Source organism: Grus americana, chromosome 3 (assembly GCF_028858705.1).
Source record: "Grus americana isolate bGruAme1 chromosome 3, bGruAme1.mat, whole genome shotgun sequence".
Classification (NCBI taxonomy): Eukaryota; Metazoa; Chordata; class Aves; order Gruiformes; family Gruidae; genus Grus; species Grus americana.
The window spans coordinates 100,551,777-100,568,341 of NC_072854.1; the positions used below are offsets into that span (position 1 = coordinate 100,551,777).

General features: G+C 43.3%; 1 protein-coding gene across 1 annotated transcript in view; it reads right to left on the reverse strand.

Annotated features, from left to right (window-relative positions):
• Positions 1-2,975: 2,975 nt before the first annotated feature.
• The window catches only part of KCNH1 (potassium voltage-gated channel subfamily H member 1), a 185,826-nt gene continuing 172,236 nt past the window's right edge, over positions 2,976-16,565 (reverse strand). The window contains exon 11 of the mRNA XM_054822028.1: positions 2,976-4,513. Within this exon, the coding sequence (XP_054678003.1) occupies positions 3,665-4,513 (849 nt within the window). The 3' untranslated portion in view covers positions 2,976-3,664. The remainder of the gene's footprint in view (positions 4,514-16,565) is intronic.

Below are 16,565 nucleotides of genomic sequence, written 5' to 3' on the forward strand. Positions count from 1 at the left end.
TTAGGGGGCAGAGTCTCATGCTCAGAGATCATTCATTTCTAAGCGAAAAATAATTTAAGTGAAAAGGCTTAGCCAACATGTAGAGAGAAACAAAAGACAAAGGAAAAGCTGACAAGTAAGATGAGAGAACAAGTAACAATTACGGTGGGTACACACGCCGTCCAGCCGTAGGCATCGAAGTGTAAGGCTCAATGAAGAAAGCCAGGTTTGTAACACTGGTGCTTTCAATCACTCTGAAGGAGAAGTGCTGCAACTGCAAGAGCCTGGCCACCACCGCACAGGTCCACACTGGTCTGAGGTTCAAAGGAGTGATGTCCCATAGGTTTTGGTCATTTTAACCAGTCAGTAGCCCAGGGAATGCAAAGACCTAGATAGTCTATTTTTTTCAAACTCTCTTACAACGTATACAGGTTACTGAGGGATGATGCAGTCTCCTACAACTAGTTCTAGTGCCTGCCAGTTCATAAAATCATAATAAAATGGGTCTGATCTCAGTTACAACTGTGCAAATCTGAATGACATTGACCGCTTTCAGTGCTGACCTGGAGCAGACACCCTGAAGGTGTCGGTGTAAGGAGCAGAGTTTCTCTGGAGTTTCATGACCGTAACAAAACCAAATGTGGCCGTAATCTTCAAAGACATTAAATTTTAAGCATAATTCCAGGTTATATTACAATCTTTGAAGGCTTTACAAATGGAGTATAAATGGCTTTATAGGCAGTTATAAGAGCCTCATAAAAGCCTTCAAAACAGACTCTGTGCTGCACCCAGCCGTTGTTGAACAGGGTGTGCAGAAGCACGGTATCGCACTGGACCTCAGGCTGCACGAGAAGTACCCCCAGCAAATGGGGACCTGCGTTCCTTTATTCACACGGGTGGCTAATTATGGGGCTCCTGGGGCTGGCCCTGCCCTGACTCCAGACCTGGGCAATCCGCAACACCAGAATCACCTTTAACAGATCCCTGAGGGCACATAACACCACCACTGAGAAACATCAACTCAGTATCAGCAACAAAGGGCCAGGTAACCTGCAACTGCACGTTTAATTCGACATCTGCACTGCAGTGCTGGAGATATTAGGCATGTCCTTTGGAGGTTGTAAACATTTCCTCATCCACCTGGCATAAGCTAATTTCCACGTTTATCCAACTGCAGGTAGATGGGTGACACTTTCACAAAGTGCTTGCTAAGTTCATCAAGACTTTCAGCCTTTTAAAAATAAGATAATGCTGATGAGCAATTTGCCTGGATTAGGAAACTGGCTCCAAGTCAGTCTCTAAAACCTTGCTGGAACTTTTGGGCATCAATTATAAATCCTTGGATATTAGTACACCTGTGATTTACTTAGGCATAATTTTACTATCCAATTAATTTACTGACTGAGGAGTCTAGAAAGAAAAATCCTGTAATCGTTTCTAACCGAAACCATTGATGTATGGATTTTGTACAGCAATCATGCCAGAGCTGTTACAGTAACTGTTGCCACTTAACGGTGATTAATGCACCGAGCACACAGCGTGACTTTGGTCAGAGAGAGCCTTCCTCAGTACTGCACGTTTGCGGTGCGTAACTGTAAAAGACTCCAGTTACCACTGGAAAAACCTAACCATGGAACTAGAAACAAATTAAGGAAATGGCACCTCGGTTTCAGGGCAAGTCACCTCCCTACTGCCTTTCGTGGGTGAGGGGAAAAGGTAACCTACAGATTTTGTCCCGATAGCTGTTTCTCGGGAATATTTCAGTCCTTGGGTAAGCATTGACAGTCTGTGGGCACTTCCATATGGAACCAAGGTGTAAGACCTTTGGAAGCCAATTCTAAACCAGCTGCCTGTGGACCTGGAAACCGTGATGCTGCACGTGGAATAATCAGCATCTGTGAGAGCAGGGAAGAGATACAAATATACTGACTTCAAGACCTGAGCTAGTAGCTTTGCACAGCACGGCCTCACTACTGTGCCGGTTCATCAGTGGACCTCACACTTCCCCGGGGATGTCTGACACAGTTCTGCATTGCACCGTGCAAGCATCAGGCCACCAGAAATCCTTTCAAATCGGTCGTTTTCCTTGCCTCTTTCTTATTTAACATGAACAAAAATCTTCCCCCCAAAAATAACAGGTGTTTTTTGTAAATGACTTAGTACCATGGAAAAAGAATGAGACTTAACTACTCCCACAGTGTGTTAAGACCTATTGCCATTAAAAATGAAAACCCAAAAAAGTGTTGCGCTATGCTTCTGAGCTCTAACCTACTGTTAAACAGTGAACATACCCGATCAGTGGAGAGAATATACTGTGACTATACACCTATATCCCAAGGTGATAACCCAAGCCATGATACCAGCTATGCTACCCTACCTAATGAATAATGAACAGTAGTTTTGGTAAAGTGCTTCAATCTTCCTCCAAAAAAAGTTATGAAAATATAAGTTTTGGAAACATCTCCTTCTTTAAGAAGCAGATCTCTTTGTTTCCTTGCTACAATAGCACTTGTATACAGTAAGCACTGTATTTCTACCTCGACTATCCATTTGCTTACTAGCTAGATTAGATCAGGAGCAATACATCTGGATGTAGAGAAAAATGCCACAATCTAAAATCTTTAAAAGTTTTGTGAAAGCCTTTGGCTACAATGAGCATTATCAAAACAGAAACTTCTGAATAATAATTTAACAAGAACTAAAAGAGCAGATTCATAGCAAAACCAAGACATAAATGCCACAGTATATTTTCATGGGGAGGCAAATCTGCAGGACCTGTTATTGATCTTCACAGCACGTTGTGCAGTGGGCTGTGCGCAGGTACACTGCACGCCCAACCCTCTGTCCTCCAGTGGCTGGAGTTAAAAGCGAAGGTAACGACATTCAAAGACATCTGAGACACACGGTCAGTTTTTGAAAACCAGTTTCCTGGACTGAGTGAATGAGAATGTGGAAGATCTCATTTATCAACAGACCTGAAATACTGTGGCTATTAGCGAGGAAGTTGTTAAATGTAATTGCTTTAGCAGTATGTCAGTTTGCAATTAAAAACAATTTTTTTCATCTTTTTAGCCCTTCCTTCACCACTCAAAAATAACTTCAGTACCGAGCAGCACACGTTCTATTGAAATGAAATACAGGTCTCCTACTGCTCTTTGCATTATTACAGATATATGAAAATATACTGTGACATTTAACATGCTGCACAGGTGACTGAGACAGTGACAGCAGCAGCAAAAAAAAAAAAAACAAAAAACCAAACCACGACCAAACACTGGAAACATAAGCACCCTGGCAAGTGCTTATTCATATACGTAAAACCCGAGCTAACGACGTAAGGCATGCTCCAAAAACCTCAGAGGTCACCTGGGGCTCACGGGGACCGCTGCTGCTGTCAGAATTCTTATTCCAACATCCCGAGGGAGAGAGGGGAAGCGGGGGGGAATGGGCACCAACGGAGAAAAGAAAAACTTTAGAAACTGTACCCTTGCTGTCAAAAAGGCTTCAGAGTCAGCTGCCATCTTGACATGAGGTTGCAATTCCTGTTACCGTACCTTTTTAGACACAGGGAACATGCTTAGTGAACTGGTCCCTCACTCGTTTTCAAGAAAGATTAAATTTAAAATGTTAGGGGGGCTGTTTCTTTCTTTGTTGGTTAGTTGGTTTGTTTTTAAAAAGAAACACCTCAGCTAGCTCCAAACATGTCTTTTTCTGATTCTGGAGACTGGGGCCTTGATATTTCAAACAACTCCTGTGGTGACTGGGAGCTTCTTCTTGAGGTTAATATCCTAAGTATCTCAGCGAGCTGTTTTTCTATATTGGTCATTTTTGTGTTTAAAGCCTTGATGTCCTCTTTCAACTCGTGTTTCACTTCTAGCATGGTGGCCTGAAGAGTCTGTTCTGGGATGGGATAAAAGGAATGCTTGACCTCGGTGAGGACAGGGCTGCGGTCCTGCGGGCTTCTTGTCTCCCCAACATTATCCAAGCGCAAGTCACTTTTTGTAATGCCACTATCACAAGAGTCTGTCTTCTTCAGGGTAGCTTCTCCCGAAGCTTTAGTTCTCTCTGGTAAAGTCTCCATGGACTCTGCTTTAGAGACCTTGTTCCAGTCTTCACCTTTCCCACAGGCATCTTTGAATTTGGCCCAGCCTTTTCGTCGGGGGTAGTCCCCCGACACCTTGCATCCTGCGTAGTCCGACGTCGGGGCTTGCAGCTTTGCCTGGTCAGAGGCCCCAGATGTCGAAGCGGACTGGTACGACACGGGGGTCGCCGGACTCTCCCGTACAGTCACGACGCTCGCTTTCACCACCGAGCGCACAGAGGAGTGCTCCCCTAAGATGTTGCCCTTCTCCACGTCCAGGTCATCTGGATCTCTGCCCCTCTCTGCTGCGAGCCGCGCTTCCTTCTGCTGCCTGAACCTCTGGAACAGCCGGCGGACCGGGTGGTCTGGGGGTAAGATCAGAGGCGCTTCGTTCTTCCTCTTCATTCTCTCCTCCTCTTCACGTTTGACATCGCTGATTTTCCGGAACACAATCTACAGGGGGAAAGAGATTTCACTCTGTGATTAGCTGCATGTTTGTTAAGGGGGAAAAGTTGTAGAGAAAGAATTATTTGAAAGAATTTATTTTAGCTGACAAATGCACAACCTTTGCACATTTATAGAAACAAGTGTCTTTTATCTTGTGTGGAACGTGGCTTATTTCATTACTGAAGAGCATACACCATTTGCCTTACAACACCAGAAAGAAAAAAAAAAAAGAAGAAAAAGATTTCTCCAGTTCTGAGAGGTCAGCAAGGCAGTGCCATTGTAAATATAATGATCCCAGGAAGTTACTTGTTCTATTTTGTGTTCAAAGTGACTTCTTACATTTGCTTTCCTGACTCTATGGTTTAGCACCAAGTTTCTAATATTACGAAGAGCCGTTCCCACGTCTTACATCAGTCTCATCCCAGCATTCACTCACTACATGCCATGCAAAAGAGCTGATATTATTTCAGTGCAGCTTGGCCACTAATAAGGTCAGTACAGCAGAGACTACTCTGGACTCTCCAAGAGCAGTTTTCAAAGTGCTTCTTGCCCTCCCTTCCCTCCCACAGCCTCTTCTAGAAGCAACTTGCAGTTTAGGGATGGGCAAAGCTCAAGTCAGTCCCCCAGTCAAGGGCAGCGGGGAACAGGCTCTGCGAGACATGGGGAAGCTGTTCATGGCTTGATTGCTACAGCAGACTGAAGAGCTTCATGTCTTGATTTATTTATTTATTTCTATGGAAAAGGGGACATTTCTGCATAAAGAAGCATTAATTTTTCCGTCTACCCTCCTAATTACATCTTCCTGAGCCTGTAGGCTAAGCGTGTCTGTGGGAGAAGCCCACGGGTCTCATGGTACTGATGAGAGCCTCACAGTGCCCCCACACAACCCTGAACTGCAGCCAGGCAATGCTCCTTCCCTGGACTTGATGGCAACACATTCTCTTCAAAACCTCCATGCGTTTTACATTGCTGCTGGTATTTTCCAAGGAAAAAAAACAAAACAGAGTGGTATTAATGGAGAACCAGTAAGTAGTCTGGTTTGAAAATGGGAGGTCCCCTAAGCTGAAGTTTTGAATACAGAGTATAAAAGATGTAGCCCCCCCCCAGCTTCTACTGAACGCTGATACCTAATCTCTTTAGCTGCTTTTGGGAAAATTCACTCAAAGTTCTTACGCGCCAATGCAGAAGTAACTTTCAGATTCAAATCATTATTAGGAAATGTGTAAATAAACCCATCCCTCTGTTGCAGACAGATTTGATTTAATTTAAACTAAACATAATAAGCACTGCTTCACTGGCACACACAAAATGCATGTTTCTCCTGACTCCAATACTTCTTGGCGGTTTTGTCATTGCAAAGCAGGGAAAAAACATCTTAACACTGCATCTTCAGAAGGAAGATGTTGTCAGACTTGGCAGCGTTTCCCAAATACAAAAGAATAAAATTAGCAGTAAGGATATTTTATTTCCAAGCTGCGATTAGGAAACTAAATGTGAGATAAGAATAAGAAAACAGGGTACTTGACAGTACTTTTTTTCCCCAGGAAACTCAATCTGCAGTGAGTTCAGTAGAAAGCAGACAAAGCAGCGTAATCCCTAGAAGTGATAGAATAGCACCTACTCACTGGGAAGGCAGAATCAATACAACGCTCCAGGCTAATGGCTTCCCACACACACTGGCAGTGCCCCACTTTAATTGAAGGAAGAGAGTCAGCCCAGCGTTGGGGCGGCTGCCCTGCACGCTCTGCCGGAGCCTGGCGATGCCAGGCAGGGTCCCAGGGGACCCCTCCGGAGCAGGCTGTGGCTGGCTCCGGTGGCACAAAGCCCCAGCAAGCCAAGGCAACTATAAGCCAGGTCAATTTGTCTCTGCAAATTTCTGTGTCCCCAGGCCCTGTCCAGTCCTGGAGCTTGCGTGTTTGGCGCTGGTGTGGACATCCACATCCTGCACGGTCTGGCAGTTAAGGGGGCTCATGTCACTTTGCATGTGAGCAGTCGCAGGCTGACCTATGTGGCTGGGCTGTGTGCTTTCCTTAAATGCTCGGAAGGGGCGTAGGACTGGATGGTGCAATGGTCACCAGGGAAGGCACCTGGGTGCCTGAAAGAGCTAGAGGCCAGGCTGATTCGTAGAGTCCCCGTCTAGTCCAACCCCTGCTCCACGCAGCCCGCTCAGCACGTTGTCTGGTAAGCACTGGAGTACCTCTCACTATTCGATGACTGGCTTTTGTAACATAAATGGGTAAGTTATTTGACAGAAGCTGCCCCCGCCACAGCACCATACAGATGAGAGGGGAATGGAGCAAGTCTTAAGCAAGAACTTATTAACAGCCTAGCCCAACCCATACTTGCACTAGCCGTTGCATCTCATGCAGCTCGTAGCGTGGTCTCCATGCTGGAGTACCTGAGATGCAACTTCACCAGCAAATGCAAAAAGGTGAACACTGAGAGACAGCTTGTTGGTCATGCTTCTCTCCCCACAGCCCCCGCTGCTTTCCGTTGCGCTGCTTAGATGAGCCCTGCTGACGCTAAGCACACTCGGCCGTGGAGGAGCTGCCATCGGCTTTCTTGCGGCGTGGAGGTCAGCCTGAGGGCCCTGAATGTAACTCCACTCCTTTGCCTTCAGGAGATCAGACTGCAGCAGAAACAAGAACGTATGTGGAGGGAGCAATTACATAAATATACTGCCTTTGCCATGGGTAACTGCTACCATGCTAATGAGACCCCTAATTTCCATTTTCTACATGAAGCCTTACGCCAGCTACAAGGCAACTGCACCACAGCAGCAGTCACCTGCGTGAATGCAGAAATGCAATCCTCAGGTCTCCCATCCCGTTTGACATCTTTTATACGTATACATTTATGTGACAAGCTGCACTCATGCGGTGCAAATCAAATCTATGCACGTTTGCCAGGGGACACAGCCTCCATCTCTTGGGTTGGCTTCTTTTAACTAACTCCTAAGACACTGGATAAATACCTGTCAGAGAGCAACTTAGCTTTTGGAAGCCCAGGCAAAGCTGTCACTGGTCTCTTTTGCAAGCTCCCCAATGACATATTTTCTCAAGACAGCTCCATATTTATGTATTCAGCAAAAGTGTTATAACTATGCAAAGCTCAGCAATAATTGAAAAGACTTTACATAACTGCATTGTGGATTGGTTTTGTTGCTGTCTTTTTTAAGATTAAATGCAAGTCCTTATAAATAAAAATACAAATAACTGTTTTAAATTGATTTTTTTCTTACAATTATTGAGGAAAAAGCAATTTTTAAGTGGTTAAACAGCTTCAGCAGCATTCAAGGTATTCAGAAAACGTGGTTGTTATGCTGATGAAGGTACACCTGCTCCCACAAGCAATAAGAGTACAATGGGAAAGAAAATAGGTTTCATTTGTTATAAGGAAGAGAAATCTGGACCTACACAGCAATTTTCATGTGGAACTTGGTAGGGCTACAAATATGTATCTTAATCAAAGTTAATAACCAAAATATTATGGCAAAGATCCTAAGATAGTTTTTAAAGCAGTTCCTCTTAATCTGTCTGGCCAAGCATTCGTTTTTGTCTGGGAAGGCATAGTGCTTTGTATCTTCAAAAGCTCCTAGCCCGTGTGTTACATGCCACGCAAGCACAGGGGTCCTCTACTTTACAACCTGTGTAGTTCTCCATAACATCATCCCCTTCGAAACATAAGCACACAGAAAAAAATCTAGTGGGAGCTTTATAACAGTATGTGAAGGCCAAAATATGGGCAAAGAACCTGAACTGAGATGAAACAAAAAAATTAAACACCAGGCCTAAAAGTGCATACTTCACACATCCAATCTCAAGTCTTCTTTCATTATTCCATTTTTATTAAAAAGGTGCTGAATCTTGTAGCTCCGCAGGAAAGCCTCCCGAGCTGCTAGAAATTGTGGGGCTAATAGCCTAGATTTGCCAAAAACTTGAAAAATAGCTATGTTAGGCACAGCGTACTGCAATCATATAAACATTTAACTGAGGCATGCAGTTATGATGACTCAATAACCATTTTATTTTTGAGCAATGCACTCAAAGAAGTGGAGAAATGCGCTGACACGTCCTGGTGCACTCCTGCACCCGTATGTCCCACCGTCCTATGACAGCACACGCCCTGTGTGTGCACGAGCTGTGTCCAAGGAAGAAGGACGGCGTTACACCCAGCACATCTCCCTTTCCTTGGTAATAATTAGTTGTGAAGGTGAACTCTTCAGTAAGTTTTGGGGAAAGACTCCGCTGCTTTTTACTCTTCAAAGAATTTTCAAGCTGTATTTGTAGAATCACTGTCTTTAGAGATTAAGGTATAGATTTCTCCCCAAAGTATTAAAAAATTAGGTGGACATAAATGAATACTTTAAATACCTATTTGGTTGTCAAACATGAGGTACCCAGCAACTGTTACTTGGATTTTCCTGTGCTCAGCACTGAAACCCAAGCATAATTTAAATAACGCAACATGGACATTTTTCGTGAACATGACTTCCATAATTTCTTTATGACCTGACCAAAAGAACAGACTGCAGTGGGACCTCCAGCATCAGGCAGGGCATAGGATTGCTCTGAAGGAGCATTCTCTGAAGGAAATCTTGTTACAAGTAGAAAAACATCCAGTTTGATGGCAATACAGAATCCATCATCACATCTTGATAAAAGACTCCTGCAATTTTTGCTTCAAGACTGAGTTTATCTGACATCAGTGACATTTCTGTTCCTTGCTCCCTCAGACACTTAAAAATTCACTTTCAGAAACTGATTCTAGTGTCTTATGTTTAAAAATCTCTGCAGAATTATTACAGCTAGTCAGTTACTGCTGTGAAGGACTTAAGACAGTAATGCTTTACTGATATGAAACAGGCAAAGTTCACACCTTTAGACTTTTCAATTCAACTCTAAGATTTCCAATTTTAACTCTTGGAGATGTTTGAATTATTTTCTACCTTCCAGCATCTTGAACTCTAACAGACAGCGTTCAGTGCTTAAATTCTCACTCTTGCACAGAGCTAGAATATGTAGTTGATTTGAGTTAAATACAAGGTTTCTTTTAAAAAGCCAAGTGAAACAACTAATCCTACAATGAGTCTGCCAGCTGTTTCCCTCTGCTGGCTCACTGCTACCCGCTGCTCTTCTCATCTCACTGCTTGCTGATGTTTCTCCAGAACTATCTAGCATAGCTCCAAGATGTTTTCCCTGAGCAGTAATAAGAGGGGAATGGGCACGGGGCTACTCACTTTCTTTCATGAAGACATTTCAGAGGACCTATGCTAAGTTGGCCACTAAAACTGAAGACTGCCTCGCAACAAGATAAAACGCCGACACACTCAACAGCAGCGCTATCTCATCTGACCAGATGCAAATACAGATGCGGTATTTTAGATGCCCGCTGCCTTTACACAAAGACAGGGGTGGGGGCGTGAGGAATATGACAGGGGTATATAAAATCACGGCATGAACAGGGGCAGGCAGCGATTGATTATACAGCATCTTATCCAACGTGGAAACTACAGTCTCAAATGACAGCAGGAGGAGTCACATACAAACCAAAGACAAGGTCATGTTTCTTCACCTGAATGGATTAGACACGTCAAAAATGTTAATAAAGGATGCTCTGAATGCAAAAAGTGTGCACGGATTCAATAGGTCAGGCAAGTACATGGTAGAGAAAGCCATTGGGGGCTACCGAACACACCAAACCGGTATCCTGCTCAGGAGATCTGAGGTAAAATTAGTTGGAAGCTGCAAAAGCATTTGTAGGAACTACCACATAGGAAAGTTTTGTACTTATTGCTTCCTTAGGCATCCCTAGGCAACACTAAATAATTACATACGCCAAATCTGGAACTGCTGCCTCACTCACTACTGAGGAAACGTTCCCAATGAGGGTGATAGAAGAAATGCCAGAGAGAAAAACACCAGAAGAAAATATAATAAAAGGCCCAAACATCTGAGCCTTAAACATCTGAGCAGGCTGTTCACCTGTTTCGCACAAAGGTTTACCCTTGTTGTGCCTTCACTTGCGTAGAGGGAGAGGCAGGACCAACAAGCCGTTAGTGTGTAGTACTATGGAAATTTGACATCGCTTTGGAACTTGCCCAGGTTTGAATGAAACAACCAAAAATGGCATGTTGTTTTGGTACAGTAGGGAAGAACACTTGGTGCACACGAGGAATTAAGAAGTCCACTGTCTCCAATTACTCTCGTAATGAACAGCCCACTGAGGAGTTTCACCACCTCTGAATTGTTGGTAGCCCACAAAATGCACTAGAACGATGCTGCCTGCCGAACCGTAGCAAGTCCTGTTCTTCAGCGCTCTGCCCACTCCCAGGAAGGTAACCAACAGAAGGGCAAGGCAGAAGTAACGTATTAGCAACCGTATTCTGGTCTTCCTGTTATCTGATTGTAAAAGCAACCACTGCGCCAACACTGCATGAGACAGTCTTAAAGATCAGGGCATGCTTAATTTAAAACACATTATGAATATATTGAAAACCTTATCCTGTCAAATGCTAAAAAAGACCTGCCTGCATCAGAAGTGGAAAGGATCTTTTGGTCTTATGCAAATTTCTTTTCAATTTTGATTTGTAAGAATGATCCAAGGCCCACAGGAACAGATAGAAATACAGATTTTATCACGTTTTGAATCAGACTGTCATCATGGAGTTACAATTATGAGGCTCCTAGCCACAAAGCTGCTGCTATTATTAGCTCCACAAGCTTCCCTTCTTTCCACCTCTATAGCATGCACAAATACTGCAAGATTTGGCAGGTCTTCCTCAGCATTAACGACAAGTAGCATGGCAGCATTTTTCTATGGTACTTAATAATTCTCTTTCACAGATACAGAAACATTCACAGAGTCTGGAAGCACCAGATATCATAAACAATTAAAAGCTTAAAATTACTTCATATGGTGCTCACAGAAAATGAACTTAAGTGTGAGGAAAACAATCACAAAAAGGCATTTATTAGTACACAGTCCATCTACCATCTGCCAAGAACTGATGAAAATATCTTCAGGCTGATGTTAGTCTGATGAAAATTGGATCCAATCTTTTTTCTTCTTTTTTTTTTTTTTTTTTAAAGAAGAAAGCAAGAGTCAAAAAAGGAAAGAGACAGAAGGCTTGACAAGAAAAATGGTTTTGACACTGCTGTTAAAGAAACCAAAGCTGTATGTGATCAGCGTAGTCTATGACGATGAAGACTCCCTATAGCAGTGTGTTAGCAAGTGTCAGGGAAAATAGTGGAGAAATGAGCCTATGTCTCTTGCAATTACATGGGATGGCTTGTCAGAAAGGAGGGAATTGCTAGTCCTACCTTCTCATAAAATACACGATCAACAGTGCAGGCTCATGAAGCTTCCCACCAAAATCTGCAATGGGTTTCACTTCCATTATCTATTACCATAGACAAGTCCTGGGTTAAATGCTAGTCTCAGTTGTACCTCTGGGATGTAGAGGCGTAGCTGTGTGAGAAGGTATATAAGTACACAGGTCACATTTACGACAGGTGAGAGTGCAGATCCCATTTTGCCATTCAAGTTTCAAGGCACAACCCTCAAAGTCCACATGCCTGTGAAAAGGCCGATGCAAATTACCCACTTTGTAGTCTCGTGTCGTTTGGCTTTGACCCTGGGTTTCAGCAAATGATTTGTGCATGGGACTTAGGGCCACACGAAAAAGCACAAGTCTGCAACACCACTGCAGATGTCAGTAGGTTCTCTCTAGATTTACTGGGCACAACAGCAAAATTTTGTTCCTGCCTCTGAAGAGGAACAGGTGTCTCTCCAGTTTATGTCACATCCATCCAGGGCACTCCCAAACATTTCTAGTTTTGAGTTACAATCTGAAAACTCAAAGCAAACTAAGATTTGGGAGGTCCTGGCAGTGGGGCTGTAAAGGAGTGCTGGTATCAGGAAACGTCAGGTATACACACACAGCCCAAGAGCCAACATGGGATGGGCACAGCCCTTTGGCATCTCCAAGAAATCTTTGTCCTGTGGGGAATCAACTCAGCCCTTCAGACAGAGCTGTACCTGCTTACTTGCCAAAAATCAGACTTCCGTGCACTACTGGATCATTAATATACAAGTGTTTGGAAGAAACACAACTTCATAATTTAATTAGCATCCACACTATCCAGATGAACAGAGGTAACAAGGGTTTTAGTCTATACAGAACAACATCTGGGCTAACTGTTACTGTCACAAGCACCGTTGGCTTCAACAGTACTGAAGCTCTTCTCTGTGACAGCGTATTTTGTAGCCTAATTACAAATTCTAGAAATACTGACTTGAATATTAGTGTTTAATCATGATGCTATTATTTATTTAGAAGTTCTGCAGAACTCAAGACTCCACTCCTTTATGTCAAATTCCTCATTCTAATTCATGTTTACAGGCTATGCTGGTGTTGAGAGAAAAAAGATTTTACAAAAATACTACTGAAAATAAGACAGAATTATATGTCCAGAGCAATTAATGGAAATAATAGATGAAACCTGCCTGATCTACAACAGGCTCATTAACAAGCTTTGAGGCATCAAGAGGTGTCTCTTCCCCAAAATAGGCTCTAAAACATTGTCATTAGTAAACTTAGACAACCACACAGTTAAAACTAAGACCCACACCATTGACACTGGTCAATAGTTTGGATAGACATTATAGCTCATTTAGTAACCTCCTTCACTAACTTATAAAAAGAATAAAAGGATAATATGAAAACCCATGAAAATATATATGACTAAAGATCTACTAGAACTTCATTATTTCTGAGAAGAAAAAGGAGCTGTTACAAGCAAATACCTAACATGTAGGCAAGGGCTTTGGGGAAATGATGCCAGATCTGAGTGGGGGAATGTCGTACCACCTGAGAACCACTACGTCTGTCAAAATGTGAAGTGCTCTGTAGGAATTTCTTGTTTGTGGTAAATGAGGAAGAAAGAATGTTTCTGCTTCCTGCCTGCCATGTGTCAGCATTTTCTAGTAGCAACACCTATAAAATACTGTTTTCATGTTTGTTTAATTATTTTTTTCTTTTCAGCACATGGGGTGCTTTTGAATCTGTGTACACACATCAGACACACAAACAGCTCACCTAGACTCATCTTTTACTCCAGATCAACATAGTACCCTCATTCTTGGGCAGACAACGCTGCCTCAAAAACTGCTTTAAGGAGAGCCCAAGGCACAGCAGGAACTTACCTCTCTGTCACCTAAATTACCACTATACAAAATGTCATATAATCTGTACAATGTGCCTTCTCAAGAGTCAGAGCTCGTTTCCCCAAGCTCCCTGTGGCTTGCTGCCATTTACCAAGTGTTTCCTGAAAGAAATCAAGCAATTTGCGTGAGTCAAGGATTTGGGATTTCCCACCACCCCACCCCCCCAACTCAGAGACAATTTCACTTGAGATCTGACATGGATGCAGAGGTTGTAGAGCTGCTGAGGAAAGCAATGATGTGTTGAGAAAATAGTTAAATTGTATAGTTTGTTTTCAGTGATTACATTTTAGACACTAGCTTGCCATTAAGGTAATTTCCTCTTGGCCAATGTCTTTCTTCCATGCACTTTTTTTCCTGCTTTCATTTATCTGCTTTCTGTCATTAGGCTTATAGTGATTGACAGGCATTTTACTTTCCAAAAGAGTATCAAATGTATTTTCAAATGTATTCAAATCAATCAGGCACCATCGGTCCCAAGAGCTGAGGAGGCATTCAGCTACCTTTGAATGCCCACTCACAAACCAGTCCACACGAACACAATGCCCAGTGTCCCTGATGTACGAGGCTTGTGCAGCTCTTGAAATTATAAACTGAGAATTACACTAAGTTCCCTGCATAAATTGCCTGAGATAGCACGAACTCTTCCTTATGTGTCTCTCTCTGAGTTAACAGGCTTAAGGATCAGCTGTAACATTGACGAAAACCAAACTAACCTGCAGCTCTGCATTAAAAGAGAATAAATCTTCTACCAGACAGTACGGCGGCACAGCCGTGCACACCCAAATGCCCAGTGCCACTCAACCAGTCTGTCCTTTCCCTGTTCAGGAGCGCAGCTTGGATAACATTACACGAGAAGGAAACACACTGTTAATAACTGAACGAGAATCAGCAATAGGAAGTACATTGCTCGTTATTTCTCAAAGCAGCTGTCAAATCTCTTCAGCCCTAACTAACAGCCAGGAGCTTAAAACCTTGAAGGGGAGAAAACAGTCGACTGTAGTGAGTTGTCTCAGATCTTCTCATTACGAGGAGCTCCTCTTAGCTAGCAGTTCCTGGGAATAGGTCTCTGCCAGTTTGCTGCGGCCCAGTTCTGGTGGGTGATAAGCGATGGGCCTGTCTTCCTTGTCAAGCGTCAAAACTGACAGCTCTCTCCCATCTGGTAAATGTGCAGGTGAGCTAATTAAAATAGCCAAGAATTGACAGATCCCTCCAAATAACTTCACAGAGAATCCTTTAGAGTTGTACTTCTTGATTTTGTTTCAGGTATTTTTATTCTGTAAAAGCAGATGCTTAGGTGCCACGGCAAATACAGATTCAAATACTGAGAGAGGGAAATGTTTTCTATCCCATCAGTGTATTTCTTTCACACATAGAATCATAGAATCATAGAATGGTTTGGGTTGGAAGAGACCTCAAAGACCATCTAGTTCCAACCCCCCTGCCATGGGCAGGGACACCCTCCACTAGACCACGTTGCCCAAAGCCCCATCCAACCTGGTCTTAAACACTTCCAGGGATGGGGCATCCACAACCTCTCTGGGCAACCTGTTCCAGAGCCTCACCACTCTAACAGTAAAGAATTTCTTTCTAACATCTAATCTAAATGGACCCTCCTTCAGCTTAAACCCACTACCCCTTGTCCTGTCACTACACTCCCTGATAAACAGTCCCTCTCCAGCTTCCCTGTAGGCCCCTTCAGGTACTGGTAAGCCACAATTAGATCTCCCCGGAGCCTTCTTTTCTCCAGGCCGAACAATCCCAACTCTCTCAGCCTGTCCTCATAGGAGAGGTGCCCAATCCCTCCAATCAGCTTCGTGGCCCTCCTCTGGACTCGCTCCAACAGCTCCAAGTGTTCTACAGCAATTCCTCAATCCTCCAAATATGACCAATGCCATTATTTTTATTTATTATTTACATAGCAGCAATGCTTAGGGTTGTATTAGTCTTTCAGTTTATACACACACACAGAGCAAAATGCCATTATTCAATGAGGCAAAACACCCTGTTTCATGGGAAGACATCTCAGGCCCAGCACATAGTGCAATGACTGATGTCAGCCACCCAAAAATTCCTGAGCAGTTTGAAACATTACCTGTGCAAGATGTCCCTTTTTGTTATGACTGGTAAAGGTTCACCCTTATGAGTTCCAGATAAGAGACCCTGAATACATTTTGTCAAATGAGCTGTGATTTCAAACACACTTAACTTAAACAGTTCTGAATTTCTCCTGAAGGAAAGAGCCACTCTAGAAGAGAAAAACCAGGATAATTCAGCACAAATGTATTGTTTCCACACAAGCAGACTGAAACACTCATTTTAAAAATACTTATGATCATGTGTATTCAAAAAATGACAAAGTTAAATCTGAATATCGAAAACCTCTACGTGCCGACCTCTATTACCAGGAGCAGTAGCAACCGCAGAGTTAAGAATCCCTGGCACCATCAAACGCGAGCCTGAAAGCTGCCTTTGGCCCAGCCTTCATTTGTATCACACCTCTCCCTCTTGCATACAGATGTGGGCAGATACGTATTCACAATGGTTTATTCATCCCCAAATGCCATTTCAGTCATCATAAATTCAGACTGCATTTGCAACTACTTTTGTTAAAAGGTTTTGTTTAGGAAAAATGTGCTTGCATCTGACTTTTGGACTACACAGTCATAGTGTTGTCTCCCTTTTCCTGAGCAGTTAAGAGCACTCGCAGACAGCAGAAAGCAAATTCCCTTTTGCCGCCTGCCAAAAGGATTTGAACACCCCTTTCAGGGCACGCTCCAGTCACCACATGATGGAGCAGCACGGAAACTCAGTTCAAACTCCGAGGTGCACA